The following is a 17,224-nucleotide window of genomic DNA, read 5'->3' on the forward strand; positions in this document are numbered from 1 at the left end:
CAAAGAACCCCGGGGGTAAGGGAGTGAGGTAATCGCAGGATCCCTAACACTTCTGCTGCAGCGAGTGTTAGCGATTTGCTGGATGGCGTGCAGATCGCACGTGCGTGAAAACCTCGTGCAAGTTGTTCATGAAGTCCTACGCATAAATGATTGTAAACCATTGTGAAGGTTCCCACTGATACGACGGTATAGAAAACCAAATAAACCATAAGGGAGGTGGACAATCGAATCGTGAGGGTGAGGGGTGCATGTGTAAGGCATATAATCCTTCTGCGTGTTTTATCTATTATTATTATTATTTTTTTTTTACCAGGTCAACAATAACTAATTTAAATGCTATGGCAGTAACTTTTAAACGGGCACCCGGGCGCACATGTGCGCGCATTCGTCTGCCAGCACCCAGAGACATGGCCATTTTATAGCAGAATATATGTGAGCGCATTTTCTAAAATAGCCTATGCGCGCTCAGTTTTATAAGTGGGCTTGTGCCTATGTGAGCAAATGCTGCTTCTACCACGTAAGCGAGGGGATTTTAATAAACACGCATGGCAGCACCGTTGCCAGTTTTCCCAGTTCGCCCAGGTAAGGAATAGGACATTGAGCTTGCCTGGTTTAACAGCCCCGCTGATCTACCTAGAATCTCTCTCTCTCTTTTTTTTTTTTTTGTTTTAAAACTTGCACGTCATCCATAGCAGAAGTAAAGTGGTGCGGCAGGGACCCCGGTGCGCGCCTGTGTGTTTGCGTAAAGTATTTATGCGTTCATTTCAAATTAAAATCCCAGGAATGCCCGTACCCAGACCACGCCCCCCCCCTGTCCTGACCCCCCTTTTTTTTTTTAACTTTTCATTTGTGCGCCAGGCGGCTTTTAAAATCTGCTTGGCACGCGCCAGCCTCGCTTTTGCGCATATCTCCCAGTTTGGGCACGCTGGGCTTTTAAAATTCACCTTTATATTTTCAGCCTGCCAATATGATTATGTATGTTCGTAAACCGATCATAATATGTGTCTTCACTGTGCTACCATGGAAGGGGATAGATATCGCACGGTGTCCTTAGGCAATGCTATAGGTGCATATTTTGAAAGATTTTCCTCCTGTTACTTGAGGAGTTCTGAGGTTAGATCTGGGTATTTGAAAAATTGCCTTCTCCTAGTGAATAAAGAGCAGGCAGGCGTTTCAGAACAGCCTTTGCTTTTGCCTATTGGGGTGGGGGAGGGGGGCTTTAGATCGGGAACGTAAAATTGTGTTATGGGTAATTGAATTTTCACATGTAGGCGCAAAGCTTCCTGCACCTAAACCATCTACACCCACAAAAATGGCCATTTATGTGCACAAGTGGCCCGAGTGGGAGCTACGCACATTTTAATTAGCCGGGAAGGGCGCGAGTACATCAGTGTATGAGCGCCCCAGGAAAAGTAGTTAACAACATAACATGCACCACTTTGCTACTGCTCCTTGCTGGGGGGGGGGGGGGGGTTGGAGGGAGAGACTCTCTCTATAGGGCTCAATCTGATACTCTGTATATGGACCATTGTAAGGGGGCACTTTGATTTGGGGTGAGTTTTCGGGAGGTGGTGTTACAGACCTATTCAGAGGTATCCATTGTAAAATTGACCTCATTAAAGAATTTTTGACCTTTTATAAGTGATGAAAAGGAGTTGATTTGGACAATGCAGCTAGCAGAGACTATTTATGGACGTGTACACACTGCCCTTTTAAAATCTACCTTTAAGTGTGCAGGCACTCTTGTATCCACGTCCGTTCAGTTTAGGCTGTCAGGAAAGCACCTGTGTTCCTGGCTGTTAGGCAGCTTACTTGAAAATCGATCCAATTATATCAAACCTTTTTTTTTTTAAATTTTAAATCTCATCTCGGGCTATGGAATGATGGGGTTAATTTTCAAACTTCCCACCTAAATTAGGCAGCAGAGTGCATTAGAGTGCTTTTTGAAACTGATCCCACCAAATGTGCTCCCATACAACTACAGGAAAAGTGCGGGGGGAAGTGCAACCCTTTTCCTGGGAAATCCCTTCACTTCCATACGAGCAGGACATATGTATCTAAGTTTGCTCACATATTGTTTTTGCAAAACGCCATTTCTGCCAGATGAAGCACTGGTTTGCCCATGGAAATGCCTTTTTCCAAATTACCCTCACTAAGCATGTGATGGGATCTCTGTCCCTTATCTTTTTCCATAGCAGCCCAAGCAGTCGTGGTGACGAGCAGGATCATGCAAGTCCCGGTACCTTTGTTTATCTTCTTACAAAGGGAAAAGCTCCAATAATGCCACTTGGTCTCTGGCTGTCCTGTATTTTGAGGAAGTTTATTAAAAACCAAGTGCTTCTATTCCTCGTGACCCTGCCTATCACCTGATTGGCTACACTACTTAATAGCCGCATTGCATCTGTCTCTCAATAGTTTTGATTCTTGTGGGCTTTAAATGACTTTTCTTCCGTTTTTAAACTACTTCAAAGCATGTTTGCTGAATGAAGTTCGATAAGGTCTGGGCCATAGAACGTATTATTCTCCCATCTCCCCATTTCAGCCAGGCTCCAGCTGTATCACTTGACAGCGACCCCTTCCGTTCCTTATTACCTGTTCATCATCTTTAACACAGAGGGTGCAAAGTACAGTTTGTTTTATTAACTAAAGTTAATTAATTAATACATTTGATTTATTTGAAGCCCTGCTTCAAACCTGCTTACTAAGGGAAAGGTTCTTCCTCTGATTTTCTTCCCTTTCCCTCTCTCACCAAGCCACAGTGGGAGCATCTCTTTTTACCTTCACGGACTACTGATGGAAAGGTCATGGTTGAAACCTGTTTGGAAGGTTGTTTAAATAGTTGCATAAGTCGGGCAAGGTCGAGTCAGCACATGCCCCTATATAGGATCTTTGCTTCTTTTATGAGGTTTCATTTGCACTGTTGGCCTTTTTAAATATAAATTATAGTACAGATATAACTATAGTTCAGATAGGAAAATGTAAAAAAACCCATATACATAACGGATCACAAAACGTGTGTGTTTCTAGTCTTCCAAATTTTTTTAAAATTCTCTGCTTCTCTTCTTCCCTCTTATCTCGCCTTTCTCCATCCTTCCCTGCCTCACTGCCAGCATGAAATTCAGTTCCACTCCTGTTGGACCCAAAGTACTTTATGGTCCATAACTAAATTTTCTGGGAGCCTAACTGCACCGATAAGAATGCAAAATCTTGATGTTGCCCAATGAATTGAACTTGGTATTAAAATTCTGTAGACCAAGAATTTGCTAAAATTAGAATAAATGTTGAGGGCACGTATTTGCCCACGCTGATGCATAGAAGAGAGATTACTATGAAGAGGGGGATCCAGAAGAGATGAGCAGTACAATAAACAATTCTCCCTCTTCTCTATGCTCCTTCTGACCGAGTACAACTTGGTGCTACAGCTCACACGTTTCAAACCTCGGCTAGTTTTGCCTATTTTTGTTTTGCTGCGTGCACAATACATTTCATGCATGTGTACTGTCCTTTCAACTTTGAACAGCGGGAGGGTGTGAAAAGTGAATCTTCTTTTTGGTGAAAATCATTTTTGAGTGAACTGTCCATTCCCCACCTTTGCATAAATATTATTTCTGCCAGATTCAGTGGGAAAGCCTTCTTGTACAGGTAGTCAAAATCTATCAGATTTTGGAACGTGGTGAAAAAACATTATTTAATATGTCTGGGAACAATTTTCAAAAGCCATTTATGCACATAAAGAGCACTTACATGAGTAAATCCTATGGACATTTCAATGGTATATATTGTAGCAATTTTCAAAAGCCCACTTACACGGGTAAAGCTCATTTACTCAAGAAAATGTTTTATTCGAGTAAATGCTTTTTAAAATCAGGCCCATAGTGTTACAATAATCTGAGAATACTAATGCATGCACTACTGTTCATAATGTTTGCGACTCCAGATATGGCCATAGCTGTTTTGCCATTTTTTTTTTTTTAATTTTGAGCCACTTGCACTATTTGTTTCTCCATATTTGTTTCTCATCCAGTTTAAACCCCAATGATCTAACATCCTGGTTCAGGGAAAAGCTGAAGTCTCCTCAGTTTGGAGTTACTGAGCCTGCTTACACAACTTATGTTCACTAGGAGCAAGTGGAATGTGCTGGCAGATTCTAACGTCCATTATGATGCGTCGGTTGGTGGGACAGGGAAGTGGACTTTAGCCTGTCCAGTATACAGTCTATGAAAATTATGTTCAGCTGACCCTACTCACCGTTTGGGCCACACATTAGTTCACAGCTTTGTTCCTCGGCCTACCTCATTGTTGGAACCATGTAGGCAGGAGTAGGGTAATGAACTACCTCTTCAGCAGGGTTATTTATCGACGGGGGCCAGTCATCTAGAGGTTGGTGAAGGCAGCAATCGTGTGGATAAACTATTGGATTGTTACTGCGAGGAAGGGAGGTAGTTTGCTGAGGAGGTTTTAAGCCTTTAGATTGGTCTTGTTAGTAATAGGTTTGATAAAAGAAGAGAAACTAGGCCTTTATCACCTGTGTCTGACCCAGAGCCATCAAAAATATTGAAATGTTTTTTAGTCAGGATGATTACTGCGAACTGGTGCAAATTTATGAATGCTTCTTTGTGATAAGGTGATCTTTTGCAGAGATTAAAAAGAGCTGTGATTAAACCAGTATTGAAGGAAGAAAGGCTGGATTTGGATTTAGAAAAGTATCATCCAGTATCCAACTTCTTTTTTTGAATAGCCTTGACTAAGGCAGTGTTCCTCCCATGTTAAAGCAGGTGCTAAAAAGACCTTCAGATATCTAAAAGGATTTAATGATGCACAAACTTTTAACCTTTTTCGTTGAAAAGGAAACAGTAGAACGAGGGGTCATGAAATGAAATTCCAGCGGGGATGACTCAGGACCAGTGTCATGAAATGTTTCTTCACAGAGAAGGGTGGTGGATGCCTGAAATGTCCTTCCGGAAGATGTGAGGACGAAAACAGTAAACAAATTCAAAAGGGCATGGGATAAACACTGTGGGTCCCTAAAGGCTTTAGAATGATGATGAAGAAAAAGGTGCATGGAAGTAACCTGCACAGAACGGCAGACAGTACCCTTAACCAGAAGGCTTGGGGATTACTAACCTTAACCAATTAGCCTTGATGTTTTAGACACAACAACTGCAACATCGCTCTCTGCTTTGAAGGCGGGGCAGGGGAAAAATGGGTATTGGATTCTGAAAACAACCAATGCTGGGCCCCGACTTTTATGGTCTGGGGTACTGATACAGTGACATTGGGGATAAAGCTTCTGAGGCCAAGTCCAAAAGCAAAGGACATTCAAACAGCATTGTCTGAATGATCAGGAAGGCTGCTCGCCATGTAAAAATGTTGCATTTATTTTGTTATGAATTTGATAGTTGCTTGGTCTTGCTTGTAAGTATTACTATTCTTAACATAAGGCATGGGGGGGGGGGGGGGTAACCTGCATGGAGCGGCAGTTACCGCCCTTGGTGGGAGTAAACTGCACAGAGTGGCAGCTGCTGCCATGGGAAGCTTTCTGAGCAGACTGGATGGACCATTTGGCCTTTTTCTGCTGACAATACTATGTTAATTTAAAGGATGGTAAACTTGAGTATTGGTCTACTGTCTCCAATCTACCTTTTCTTTAAGATCATAGGAAAAAAGTTGTCTCTAGCTAGTTTAATTTTTTGACCAAGGTGAATGCTCTGCTTCCTAGGCAATCTGGCTTTAGCGCCAAAACAGCTTTGGTGGCCCTAACCAATGAAATTAGGGTCAAAGCAGACTCTGATATGGATGCTTTTCTGATCCTTCTAGATACCAGCGCTGCATTTGATTCTGTTAACCATATATTATTATTGTAGCAGGTTGTACTTTTAGAACTGCATGGGATCGAGATATTTCAGCAGCACCCACTGAGATATGGCATTCCTCAGGGCTCAATTCTAGTGCCAATATTGTTTTAGAGCCATGGCCAGGCAATTTGGTGCCTGTGTCCAAGTGAAAAGCTGCGCAGTCACCCATTCAACAAAACGTGACACTACAATTAGACTGTCAAGTGTTTTGTACTGAAATGCCCAAGACCAGTACAGCTTTGCATCCCCATCCCAGCTTGTACATTCTCCCTATACACTATTTATTTATTTAAAGCTTTTATATACTGACGTTCGTTTGCACATCACATCGGTTTACAGTGAAACAATTAAAAATGATACAGCTATAATAGGTTTTACGTGAAAAAGGATATTCAGTCTTCTGAGATAAAATATCATTTATAATATGTATGTTATATTTACATGCAATATTGTGTTGCCAACCAGAAAACTCTGCAAAAAAGCAAATCGGTCATTTGGAACCCATATGATATTAGGGCTTCTATAACACACCATGGGCATGGGCTTGGCCCTCTGAAAGCCACAAGAAAACAATACACTTTCTTTATCATAGCACTCACTGCCGCACTCAATAGCAAGTACCCTGCCTATGAAAAGGTAACTGCAAACATTACAACATACCCTAAAATACTAAAACACCCCCTATTAGGAAAACAGAACAAGCCATGCTGCTATAGATCTCTACACAGAAACTATATGCTAGCGGACTACCTTGGTCAGACAGACCCTCATTAAATACAGAATAAACAGTTCATAAAATATAAATGGAAAAGTGGGGACAAAAACTGAACTGGAAATCGCAAGGAGCCAGACTCTGTATGCAGTGCAACAATGGAAAAAAATAAACATTACCATTCCTCAGAAAACAATAAAATAACAAAATATAAATTTCATTAATAGTAGTAAAATAAAGAGTATAATTCAAAACTAACAAATAATAGAACAACCGCTAATTAAAAACTCAAATATTTCAGAACAGACACATTTAAATAACACCTAATAATTACAACACACGGATTTTTAAAAATCTTTTGATTTCCAGATACTCAGAGACTGTCTTGATTTAGCAGGAAGAGAGGCAGGAAGTTTGTTGCACACAAATGTTCTGCTCTCTCACACACGTGCTGTCACACATGTATATGCACAAACATGCCCTTATTCTCACACATTCATGCACACACATACTCTTGCATTCTCCCACACTCTCAGACATACACTCATGCTTTCTTTCTTTCGCTGTCCCGGAGCCTCACGTGCCGGCGTACGCAAGTTACTTCATGTCGGGCCCTGAAGTAACTTGCAAAAAAAGGGGGGGGTTAGAGGGTGGGGAGGTTAGGGTAGGAACTGGGGAAGGCCCCGATCTAGTTGCTGTGCAATTTTGTGTTATTCGCCCCCCCCCCCCCACCCTTGCGCGCGCTGCCCAGGATTTTATAGCGTGCGCGCGTGTATTTAAAAAAAAATCTAACCCTTAGCCTTTAAATTACTATCCTCTGGTAATCCTCAATACTTAGGGAATCATTTGTTTGTGCTCCTACAAGCCGGTTTGTCTGCTGTGCTCTTCCCAGCAAGATCTGCAGGTTTCTCCTTCCAGGATCTGACTAGAGCACCCTCGCCAAGCAGTTTTCAGCTATATGGCCCCATCACCCTGGAGTTCTATCTCTCTAATCATTAGAAAAGAAAAAATCTATATAAAATTCAGAAGGTATTTGAAAATGGCTTTTCCCCTAAGCATTTTTTACTTTATTGCTTTTGTTTTATTGCCTGGTTTATTTTGTCTATTTTATTTATTTAGTTTAAGGTTTTAAGTTGTTTAGGTTCTTCTTTTTAAATCTTGGTTTTAATATTCGTTTAAATTTTGAATTTGTTTATTCTAACCTTTTATATTGCAAACCACTTTGAATTTGATCGATTGGTGGTCAATCAAATTTAATAATAAAAATATCTAAGAAAGTGTGCTATAATAGTCCAGCAATTTCTTGAGGCACATACAAGCCGGGCTTTTTTGTGGCTTTATAGCATGTTTTTCAGATGCCTCAGAGCGTGTAAAGACAATGCCAGCCCTGGGGCTGGCGTTAAGTTTCTGTTTTAAAACGTGCGCATCACGTGCATGGTTTGTTTTTTTTTTGCATCAGGGATAATAGTTAATAGCCTCATCTACATGGCATTCATATGTGACGAGCCCTATGAACTAAGTGTTGTTTTGGACGCACTAATCTGCTTATTGCATCGGGTGTTAGCCTAGTGCGTCCAAAATGCGTGTCCAAGCGCTCGTTAACCTGTGCGCTAGGCTTAGCACACGATATTGCATCGGCCTGACAGGGTGGTCTGTTTCAGATAGTAAGAATTTCATGGTACTGAGAATGGAGCTTTTTAAGCTTGCTTGATTCTACCAGAAGTCAGGCAGATGGGAATGGGAGTGCTTTCCTGTTTGTGTGTGTTATGCTCGCTCATGACTTGGTGTTTATTTTAAAAAATGTATATTCTACTTTTATCATCTGTTCTCGGTAATTAATAATAAAACAGTGTTGCCTAGCTGAAAGTGGCTTGGACGAGATGGTTCTGCAATTGGTTTACCTTCTTCCTTAGTGATCATACCTATTGGCTTCATTGGAATAAGACAGATTCAGAGGCCTCATTGTTGTGTGCAGTAAAATTTGCTTTTTATCCCCTTTTTGGTTTTTGGTTTTTTTTTTTTTTCAATCTGCATCTGGCACCATCGGCTTACATGGTTTGTAGCTTTGGCTCTGGATACCATATGTTCGCTGATACTCAAATACTGGCATCTATTGGTATCGATCAAGCCTCAGGTGCTGGGAATCTAAATATGTGCTTGATAGATTTGCAAACCCGCACCTGAAACGGCAAATAAAATGAAGTTTTGTTGATCACGCAACAAGTGAGACTGCTTCTTTGTATTTGGGTACAATATTTTATGCACATTTTTATATCCCCCCTCCCCCATCTCCAAGCAATTGTTTGGAGTGGATTACAATATTCACATTCATAATTAACATAATCGATTAAAAAAAAATTAATTCAATTATTACAAAATGCAACTTATAAAAACAGTACAACAAAACAGAAACTGAACGTTTTAAAACAAAAATAGAATAAAATCTGTACATAAATATGTTCATCTACCCCAATGGTTGAACAAAGTAAAATGCCTTGGGCTTTTGAAATTTTCTAGATCCGCCTCATTCCTTGACTCAGGTGGGAGTGCATTCCATAGTGATTTCCCTATGCAGGAGAATTCTCTAGAGCATGTTTGCTAAAGCTTGGATTCGTTTGTGCTCCTAAAAGAGAGAGAGAGAGTAATTCTGGGACTCAAAACTGATAGTCACTTACTACGATGCCTCAGACTTCTGCTATTGGTGGGGTGGGGGAGAATGTATCATTTTGCTGTCTCTGAAAACGTAGGCACGCTCTCTGGTTTTTCCCTGGAGACTGAGGAAATTTGTGTCAATTTCTGGGTCTCTGGGGAGAGCCTTGAAAGCTCCAGGCCTTTCTGTCTACAGCGCCAGCCACTCCTCTTCCTCAGTAAACCCGTAAGGGAACGGGAGAGGAGGGATGATCCTGGAGCAAACACTGCAAGCAACATGGGAGAGGGACAGTCTGCAGCTATAATTCCAGCACTTGGGACTCACTCGGCTGGGGGTAGAGTTGAGGGTGTGCAAGTCAGGGTGAAAGCAAAGAATAAAGAGAAGGCTGAGATCAGGGAGAGAAGAAGGGGAAGAATGCTGGGATCATCTCTGGAGGTGGCACAAGTGGTTAATGGAAGGCTGTGAGGGGGCTGCTAAGTTGCTGGTGGGGGCCAAAAACCATGACCCCCCAATTTTGAGAGCACTGTATCGGCTGCCAGTTCAGGACAGGATTCAGTTAAAGAGCAAAGAAACTTTTTTTTTTTTTTTTTTTTTTTTTTAAGGAGGTCATTTTCAAAGGCGTTACACTTGTAAATGTAACATATTATCGTGGCAATTTTAAAAAGCCATCTCCACGCATGAAATGCACCTTACACGTGACTATCCTGTGGACAATTCAAGGGCATGTATTGTACCAATTTTTAAAAGCCCACTTACACGGGTAAGGTGCATTTTCAGATGTAAAATCCAGTGTTAGGCATGTAAATGCTTTTTAAAAATCGTGCCCTAAATGTGTACATCAGGGCCTACCAGAATATCCATCCAACATGCTAACGATCCATGAAGCAATTTGGCCTCTGAGATCATCACGGCAATCTTTGCTAATGTTGCTGTCCTTGGCTGAATTTAACCTGTTGGTTAATTGCCAGGCAGCTTTTGGTTAGTCGTTATGGCCCATCACCGCGGAGCAAGCTGCCTCTTGAGTTGTGAACTGCATGGCATTTAGGAAGCTGACTAAAGCATGGCTTTGCACTCAGCTGTTTTAATCTTGCAGGTAATGGGGGTGCTGCTGGGCTTTTTAGGTTATGCGAGGGATGGAATTTTGAGAGATGGGGGACTTTTATGTTTCTGTTCGTTGTTGGAATTGATGATTTACTAGTGTTTTGTTTTTGTTTGTTTGTTTGTTTTTGTTTTGCGAGCGGTTATAAATAAGAGGTATTTGTCACACAAGCGTCCAGGTGACTTGTCTTTGTTTTAAAAGCATTATTTCTGTGTGTTCTCTTGCAGGTCGACCCGCAGGAAGATCGACTCGCAAAGTGAGCCGGGGCATCGTGGAAGAGTGTTGCTTCAAAAGCTGTGACCTCCAGCTCTTGGAAACCTACTGTGCCAAGCCAGCCAAGAACGAGCGGGACCTCTCCCCCACTTCTCTCACAGCCCTGCCTCCTGTGAGCAAGGTAGATGGGGGAGGGTAGAAGAGACGTGCTATCCTATTAAGAATCTGCAGGTGAAGCAGCTAGAGCCAGCATATCAAGCAAGGCATGCTATAGAAGAGAAAAGAGAGGTGGCTGAAACAAAGCCCTGACCAAAAAAAAAAAAAAAATGGGGCTTAGATTTTCTTACAGGGAGGGAGGGGGAGAATGAGGTGAGATGGGATTCAGGAAAGTTAAGACCTGGGAAATAGCACTCTCTCCCTGCCTTTCCCCCGGCGGCACAGACAGAATTTAATTATTTTTTGGAGGGCTCATTGTTAACCAGGGTTGTCACTGTGGCCAGCCCCTGCTACCTCTGTCCTGCCTCCATCTTTTACCCTGACCCATACGGTTCTCCATGGTAGTGGCTATAAAACCCTCTTAATTTCTAGCAACACTCGTTATCTCCTGTCTCTCTTCTCTTTCTCCCTGCCAATCTCTGCTGTTTCTTACTCTCCTTCTATGGTTAAGGCAACCATGGATGGATTTAGGATTTTGCCGCCCCTAAGACACTGGTGATGATATTGCTACCCCCCCCCCCCCCCCCCCCCCCACACACAGATAAGGGAGAACAGAGCAGATGTTCTAAGGCACAGCTCTGTTTGCTCCATTCTCCCCTCCTCTCTTCCTTCCCTTGAATGACAGGAGAAGAGGGCCTGAATTAGGGAGCACAGTGACTTTTCTTTGCTCCCTGCTATGCGTTTTGGCCTCTCCTTTCTCCTCCTGTTTTTTGCACGAGGGGGAGGGGGGAGTGCTGTCCCTCCCATCCTGTTCTCTATACTGGAGGGGAGGAGCCTGAGCAGGAAGAAGAGGGCTGTGCTCTGCTGAGTGAGATTCAGCACAGTTGAGAGGGAGGCAGAAAATCTTTAGCTGGCTTGATGCTCCCCAGATTTCTGCCATCCTAAGCACAGGCCTAGTCTGCCTATTTTCAGATTGAAGCCTGAAGGCAAGTACTTTATTCAAGTGTTATTCTCAGAGGACATGCAGGGTGGTAGTCCTCACACATGGGTGACATCATCAGATGGAGCCCGAGGTGGAAAGCATGCCCAGTATCATCTATATCACACGTCCATGAGGGGTCCCTCTTCAGTCTCTCTTTTTTTTCCTGCGGAGCTGTGAGCCTCGTGGTTTGATTGAGCTCTAAAAATGTTGGCATTTTGCAGTTTTTCACTATTTTTTCCTTCGGTCCGACACTGGATCCCTCTCCGTGCCTCCCTGTAGGGCCCCCAGTCAAGGTTTTCGGCGTTGGGGTAAGTTTCCTTTCGCGGTCGGTTCCCTCCGTGTTGGAGGTGCCTCTGTGCCCATCTTTCATTGATGCCCAGTGTCCGTAACTGTCTCCACCAGTCATGGTGCCAGTTGCTGATTTCCCCCCCCCCCCCCCCTCTCACTGGCATCATCATTTCAGGAGGAGCTCGAGCATCGAGTCCAGCTAGCGGTGGAGCGGGCGCTGCAAGGCTTCTGGAGAAGCTCAGTGTGCTCATTGATGCCTTTCCGACTCACTTGGTGTCTGTTCCCAGGGTGGCACTGGTGCATGGTGGGTCACCGAGGTCTTCCCCTACTGATACTGTGGTTGTCGCTGGTTCCAAGGAGGAGGAAGCTCCATCAAAGCTGGTGGAGACACAGATGCTGGTAGACCCCCAACCAACTTCATCTGTGCCTGCAGCTCTGCTATCTCTCAGACTGCTAAAGAGCAATTGTGTAAATAGGCTTCCACCCAGCCCAGGCATTCCTGAACTTTAAAGGGGGAGAAATAATTACCTGCCAAATGTTAAAAAGACTTTGATAGTCTTAAGCTTTTGAATGTCTAGCACAAGTGCAATGATGTTTTTCAGTCAAGTTAGCCTCCTTTTAAAGATGCAGGAGATCATCAATTGGCAGTGATTTCAGGCCAATCTGCTTCTGGTCTGGAGGCACTATCGGGGGATCGGGCATCCCCCGGTGGGCCAGTCGCTCCAATCACATGGTCTGCCATGCGCGGCCGTGACGGAGCCGCGCTCGGCAGACCACATGATGTGTCCTGGGCCGGTCCGACATCGTGAATCCGCCGCTGTTCCAGACCCTCTAACTGCTGTACCTTTTTAAGGACTGACTCCAGTGGGAGATGAGTCTGCTGCTACGGGTAGCATCTCAGCCAAAAGTGAGGGGACACAGGCTGCCAAGCCCTACCTTTTTGGCTGTGCCTCTGCTTTCCTCACGCTATTTTTCTGGATTGGGCAATTTTCCTGTCTGGTCTTTTAGGGCTGCTTGTTCAATCAGAACCAGGAGCCTTCATTCAGAATCGCCTGAAGAATTGTGACCCTATTTTATGTCCCTCCCTTCCCCACTTACATTAGTGCAGTCACTGCAGTTACAGTCCTTTTGCTGGGAGCCATGCACCAGGGCTTCTTCTGTAATCTTGCAATCATGGGCCGTCAGTTCAGTCACCATTTGCCACCGTTACATGAATTGATGGCTGATGCCCTCCCCGCCCTCTGCAGCTGACCCAGTGAGTGAAGCACCTGACCTAGGACTCGGACCTGTGTCCCTCTCACGTGGCAGTGTGCAGCACGGTCTCTGAGGCAGCAGGCTGGCCCTGTCTTCCATATTCCTCTGCCTCTTTCTCACTTCAAGGTCCATATTATACAGGACTTCAGAAATGCTTCTCCGCTTCCCGAATCTGAATTGTCGACTGCTCCTCCTGTGCAGGCCTTTCCCTCAGGTGTGGGACTAAGGAGAATGATGGAGGGCCAGGAAGGCTGGGGGAGGTTGAGCAGGCCAAGCTGTGAACCCTCCATTGACACTTTGTGCTTCTTCTTGCCTTTTTATTTCCTCTCAGGACGCATATCGGAAGCCGTTCCACACCAAATACTCCAAATACGATATTTGGCAAAGGAAGTCTGCCCAGCGTCTGCGAAGAGGGATCCCCGCCATCCTCCGTGCCAGAAAATACCGATGGCTAACAGAGGACATTCAGGAATCGGAAGAGGCTGAGCGTCATCACCCCCTGATTACTCTGCCCACCCAGCAACCCCGCCTCCTGCAATTCCCCTTGAAAACATCAGATAACCAGAAATGAGCCATTACATGATTTGCATCTAGGATACATTTTCCTTTTATTTTATATATATATATATTTTTTTTTTTTTTGCCATCTCCTGGAAACTTCTGAGAGGGCAGGGGAGGTATCTCGCCCAGCCATGAATCGGGGAGGGGAGGGGGGGCAACTGTGTTCCATATTGTCCTTTGCTAAGAAGTGAAGGGGGGAACTGTAACTGCTATCCAAGCAGCTGATGTTAAAGAACAAGATTGCAGAGTTCATGGTGGTAATATCTGTGGCATTGTGTCCTTTCAGAATAGGGTTGCTTTTGGGGTGGGGGGGGGGGAGGGTTGGTAGTCTGATTTGTTATATCTTCCTCTACTATTTCAAATTGCACTAACATATATATATGTGTGTGTATAACTACATATATATATATATATATATACACACACACATATATATGTAAGTATTGTATATCTAGACACACCTTTGATGCTATGTAATGCCAACTTAAGTAATATCCAGACCATATCTTGACCTGCAGAATAAAATAGAAAAAATATGTAAATAGTCAGACATCTTCTGAGAGCAGAGAGGTTTTTTGAAAATTGTATTTTTCTGCCCCTGCTACCACTTTTTGGTTTTCGTTTTTTTTTAGTTTTGTTTTGTTTTTTATAACTATGTTTATTTTTGTAATAGCAAATCTCTGTGCACCTTTTTGCTTAATGAAAAAAGATTCCAAGGAGGGCATCTTTAAGGGCTTTTATTTTTAAATTTTTCCTTTAAAAAAAAAAAAAAAAATGTGCTTGATTACAGATTTCCAGACATACTTTGCACCTTTTGATCAGCGGAAAGAGAAGCACGAGAGAAAGAGAGAGGAGGATTAAGTAAGAATATGGACAAAAGTCCATTTGTTAGAGGTAGCATCTGCATTGCACATTGTGCCACAGATTATGTTGACTTTATATATATAATATATATTATATATCTTTTTTTTTTCTGGCAAAAGAGCACTATTTTTATGGGACAATTTTCGTATAGCCACAAAAAGAGGGATTGTAGCGTTCAGCGTATAATGTGTTATGGTGCTAAAGTAACTTGGAGCGAGATGAAAAAAAATTCTCAGACCAGAGGAAAGGAAGATGAAGGGAAGATGACAATATTGAACTTGAAAAAATGTTGTAGCTTTTCGTTTTAGGAAAAGTGAGACACAAATATATATATATATATTTTTTTTTTCTTGTTTCTGAAGTATAGCAATGGTGACCATGTGAGGGAGTCGGAAGGAAAGAGGGAATCACCCAGGCCCACACACACATGGCTTACATACATCAGTCTGTGCAGTTTTTATCCAAGGGGAATTTCTATTTCTAAATCAGGGCAAAAAAAACTGAGGCCTGATAGAAGGTAATTCCAACTCACTGTAGGATTCAAAATACTCGAGTGAGGAAGAATTTCATGCTCTATAATTTTAAATATCACCACGTATAAGGGACACACTTTTTTCCATGGTGAGTCTGATCTCTGCTTTTTATTAATATGCCCTAGTGAGCTACACTTAATTTTATGTGACACAATATGCGTGATCCTAGGCTGAACTCATGAATGCATCCCTGGATCATATTTGCAAGCATGAGGTATATGTGCTGCATTGTCTGCGGCACGTATGCACCTCTATAAAGGTTCAACACAAACCATCCTTATTTTAAACATGCACCATGGTGTCTGTAGGGCTCGGGGAAGTAAGCCTTCTCCAGGGGCATGAAAAAGCGGCTCAGGACCAAACAGCTGCACATGGTTTCTAAAAACCAACCAACGCAACACGAGTCCAGAAGTTTGCAGTCCCAGTGACAAGTGCATGCTAAGGGACGGGGGCTTCCCTTTTTCCCATGTTTCTTGGTTAGCAGGTTTGCAACTATAATCAAGAGGCAACAACCCGTGCTAGGGTTTATAGTGACCGAGGTTGGTAACTACTGAAAAAGGGTGGTCTAGTTTTTCTTTGGACTGCTGCCATAATTGTGCCGCTTTGGTGACAATGGCAAGTCAGGAAAAGGAGCGAACTCACAGTTCAGAAATGCACGAGGAAGAGTACTGCAAGTATGGCAAGAAACCTCCAGTTCCTGTTCAGCAGATAGCACTTGCTGCAGATTAGTGGGAAGGGACAGGGGGTTTAGAGGAAATAGCCCTCGTCACAGTTGGCTTGTGGAAAGCAGCAGTGACTAACCTTCTATAAATTTAAAAATATGGCTTGCCAGTTTGATTTACCTAGTTTCCTGCAAAGCAGCCAAGTGTCACGGAAGAGAGTGCACAAATGACATCAGGTGCCACGTCTCTGGCAGTTCCCCAGAAAGAACATTCAAGAATTCCTAAATATTACTTCACTGATGTCGTTATTACAAAATAATCTCATTTTATTCCTTCCCCCCACCCCACCTCTTCTAAGCTTGCTCATGTATGGGTCCTGCTGACATTAATAATTTCATTGCAAATTGTCCAGAATATTTCTATTATCGTTCAGAGTTTTAATAGAATGATGCCTAAGAATCCAAAATGGCCGTTTCTGTGCTGTAAGCCACATCTTTGAAGGCAAAAGGGACAGGAAATGTTTAAACTTTTATTTAAGGTTTGAACCCCTGCATACAAAGCTGCAGCAAAAAACCAACAACCCAGGAACATGATGGTGTTAAAACTTTCTAAATAAGTTGACTGCTGATGGCATTCCCAAGATGAGCAAAAGATGTGGGGATGAGGGGGAAAAAATGTGCCCCTCTTTCTGGCATTACTGCTTGATGAGAATCATTTTTCAGTGTACACCAAATGACAGCTGCTACTTTGCAGGGGGCTTTAAAAAAAAAAAAAAAAAAAAAAAAAGTGCCCCTTGGAACAATAACTGAGGAAACAGAAGTAGGGGAGAAGGGTCATGCATGCTGGAAGGTTGGAAAACAAAATCCACTAGGAACTGTTTGGAAGGGGCATAATTTTCCCCTTTTTAAAATATTATTATTCTTTCACTTCACATTTAACATTCTGTTGCTCTCTGAGAAACTTTATTCTTTTTGCTTTGCCACCTCGCTTACAAAATAAAATGAAAACAGGGAGACTACTTGAACTGTATATTATGTAGTGTTTTGCAGCAGACCAGGGAGGGAGGGAAGGATGTTTCTATGGTGTAATCCTTTTTATATGTTAATATTATTATCTTGCAATGTTGAGCCATGAAGCCTTTTTTTTAAGAGATAGAAAAAAAAAATACGGCACTGCAATATGACAAAAATTTTAAAAAATTAAAAAAAAAAGCCTTATTTATTTTGTTATAAATATCTAGGAGAGAGAAGAGGGAGAAAATTGGTCCAAATAGAGAGAAGAATAAATGCAACTGAATATTAAGAGAGCAACTTTTTTTTGTCTTATTTTATACTTAAGTTTTTACTTTTTTTCAAAAGAGAGAAATAAAAGTTTCGTAAATGCTTTGTACCAAAA

At 42.6% G+C, this 17,224-nt stretch overlaps 1 protein-coding gene across 2 annotated transcripts in view; it reads left to right on the top strand.

Annotated features, from left to right (window-relative positions):
- IGF2 (insulin like growth factor 2) overlaps positions 1 to 16,662 on the top strand; it is a 50,850-nt gene extending 34,188 nt beyond the window's left edge. For both annotated transcript variants that reach the window (XM_029582462.1, XM_029582463.1), the window contains exons 3-4: positions 10,544 to 10,710; positions 13,541 to 16,662. In XM_029582462.1, coding sequence (XP_029438322.1) covers positions 10,544 to 10,710; positions 13,541 to 13,780 — 407 coding nt within the window. In that variant the 3' untranslated portion in view covers positions 13,781 to 16,662. The remainder of the gene's footprint in view (positions 1 to 10,543; positions 10,711 to 13,540) is intronic.
- Positions 16,663 to 17,224: the final 562 nt, after the last annotated feature.

The sequence above is a fragment of the Rhinatrema bivittatum genome, chromosome 17 (assembly GCF_901001135.1).
Source record: "Rhinatrema bivittatum chromosome 17, aRhiBiv1.1, whole genome shotgun sequence".
NCBI classification, from domain to species: Eukaryota; Metazoa; Chordata; class Amphibia; order Gymnophiona; family Rhinatrematidae; genus Rhinatrema; species Rhinatrema bivittatum.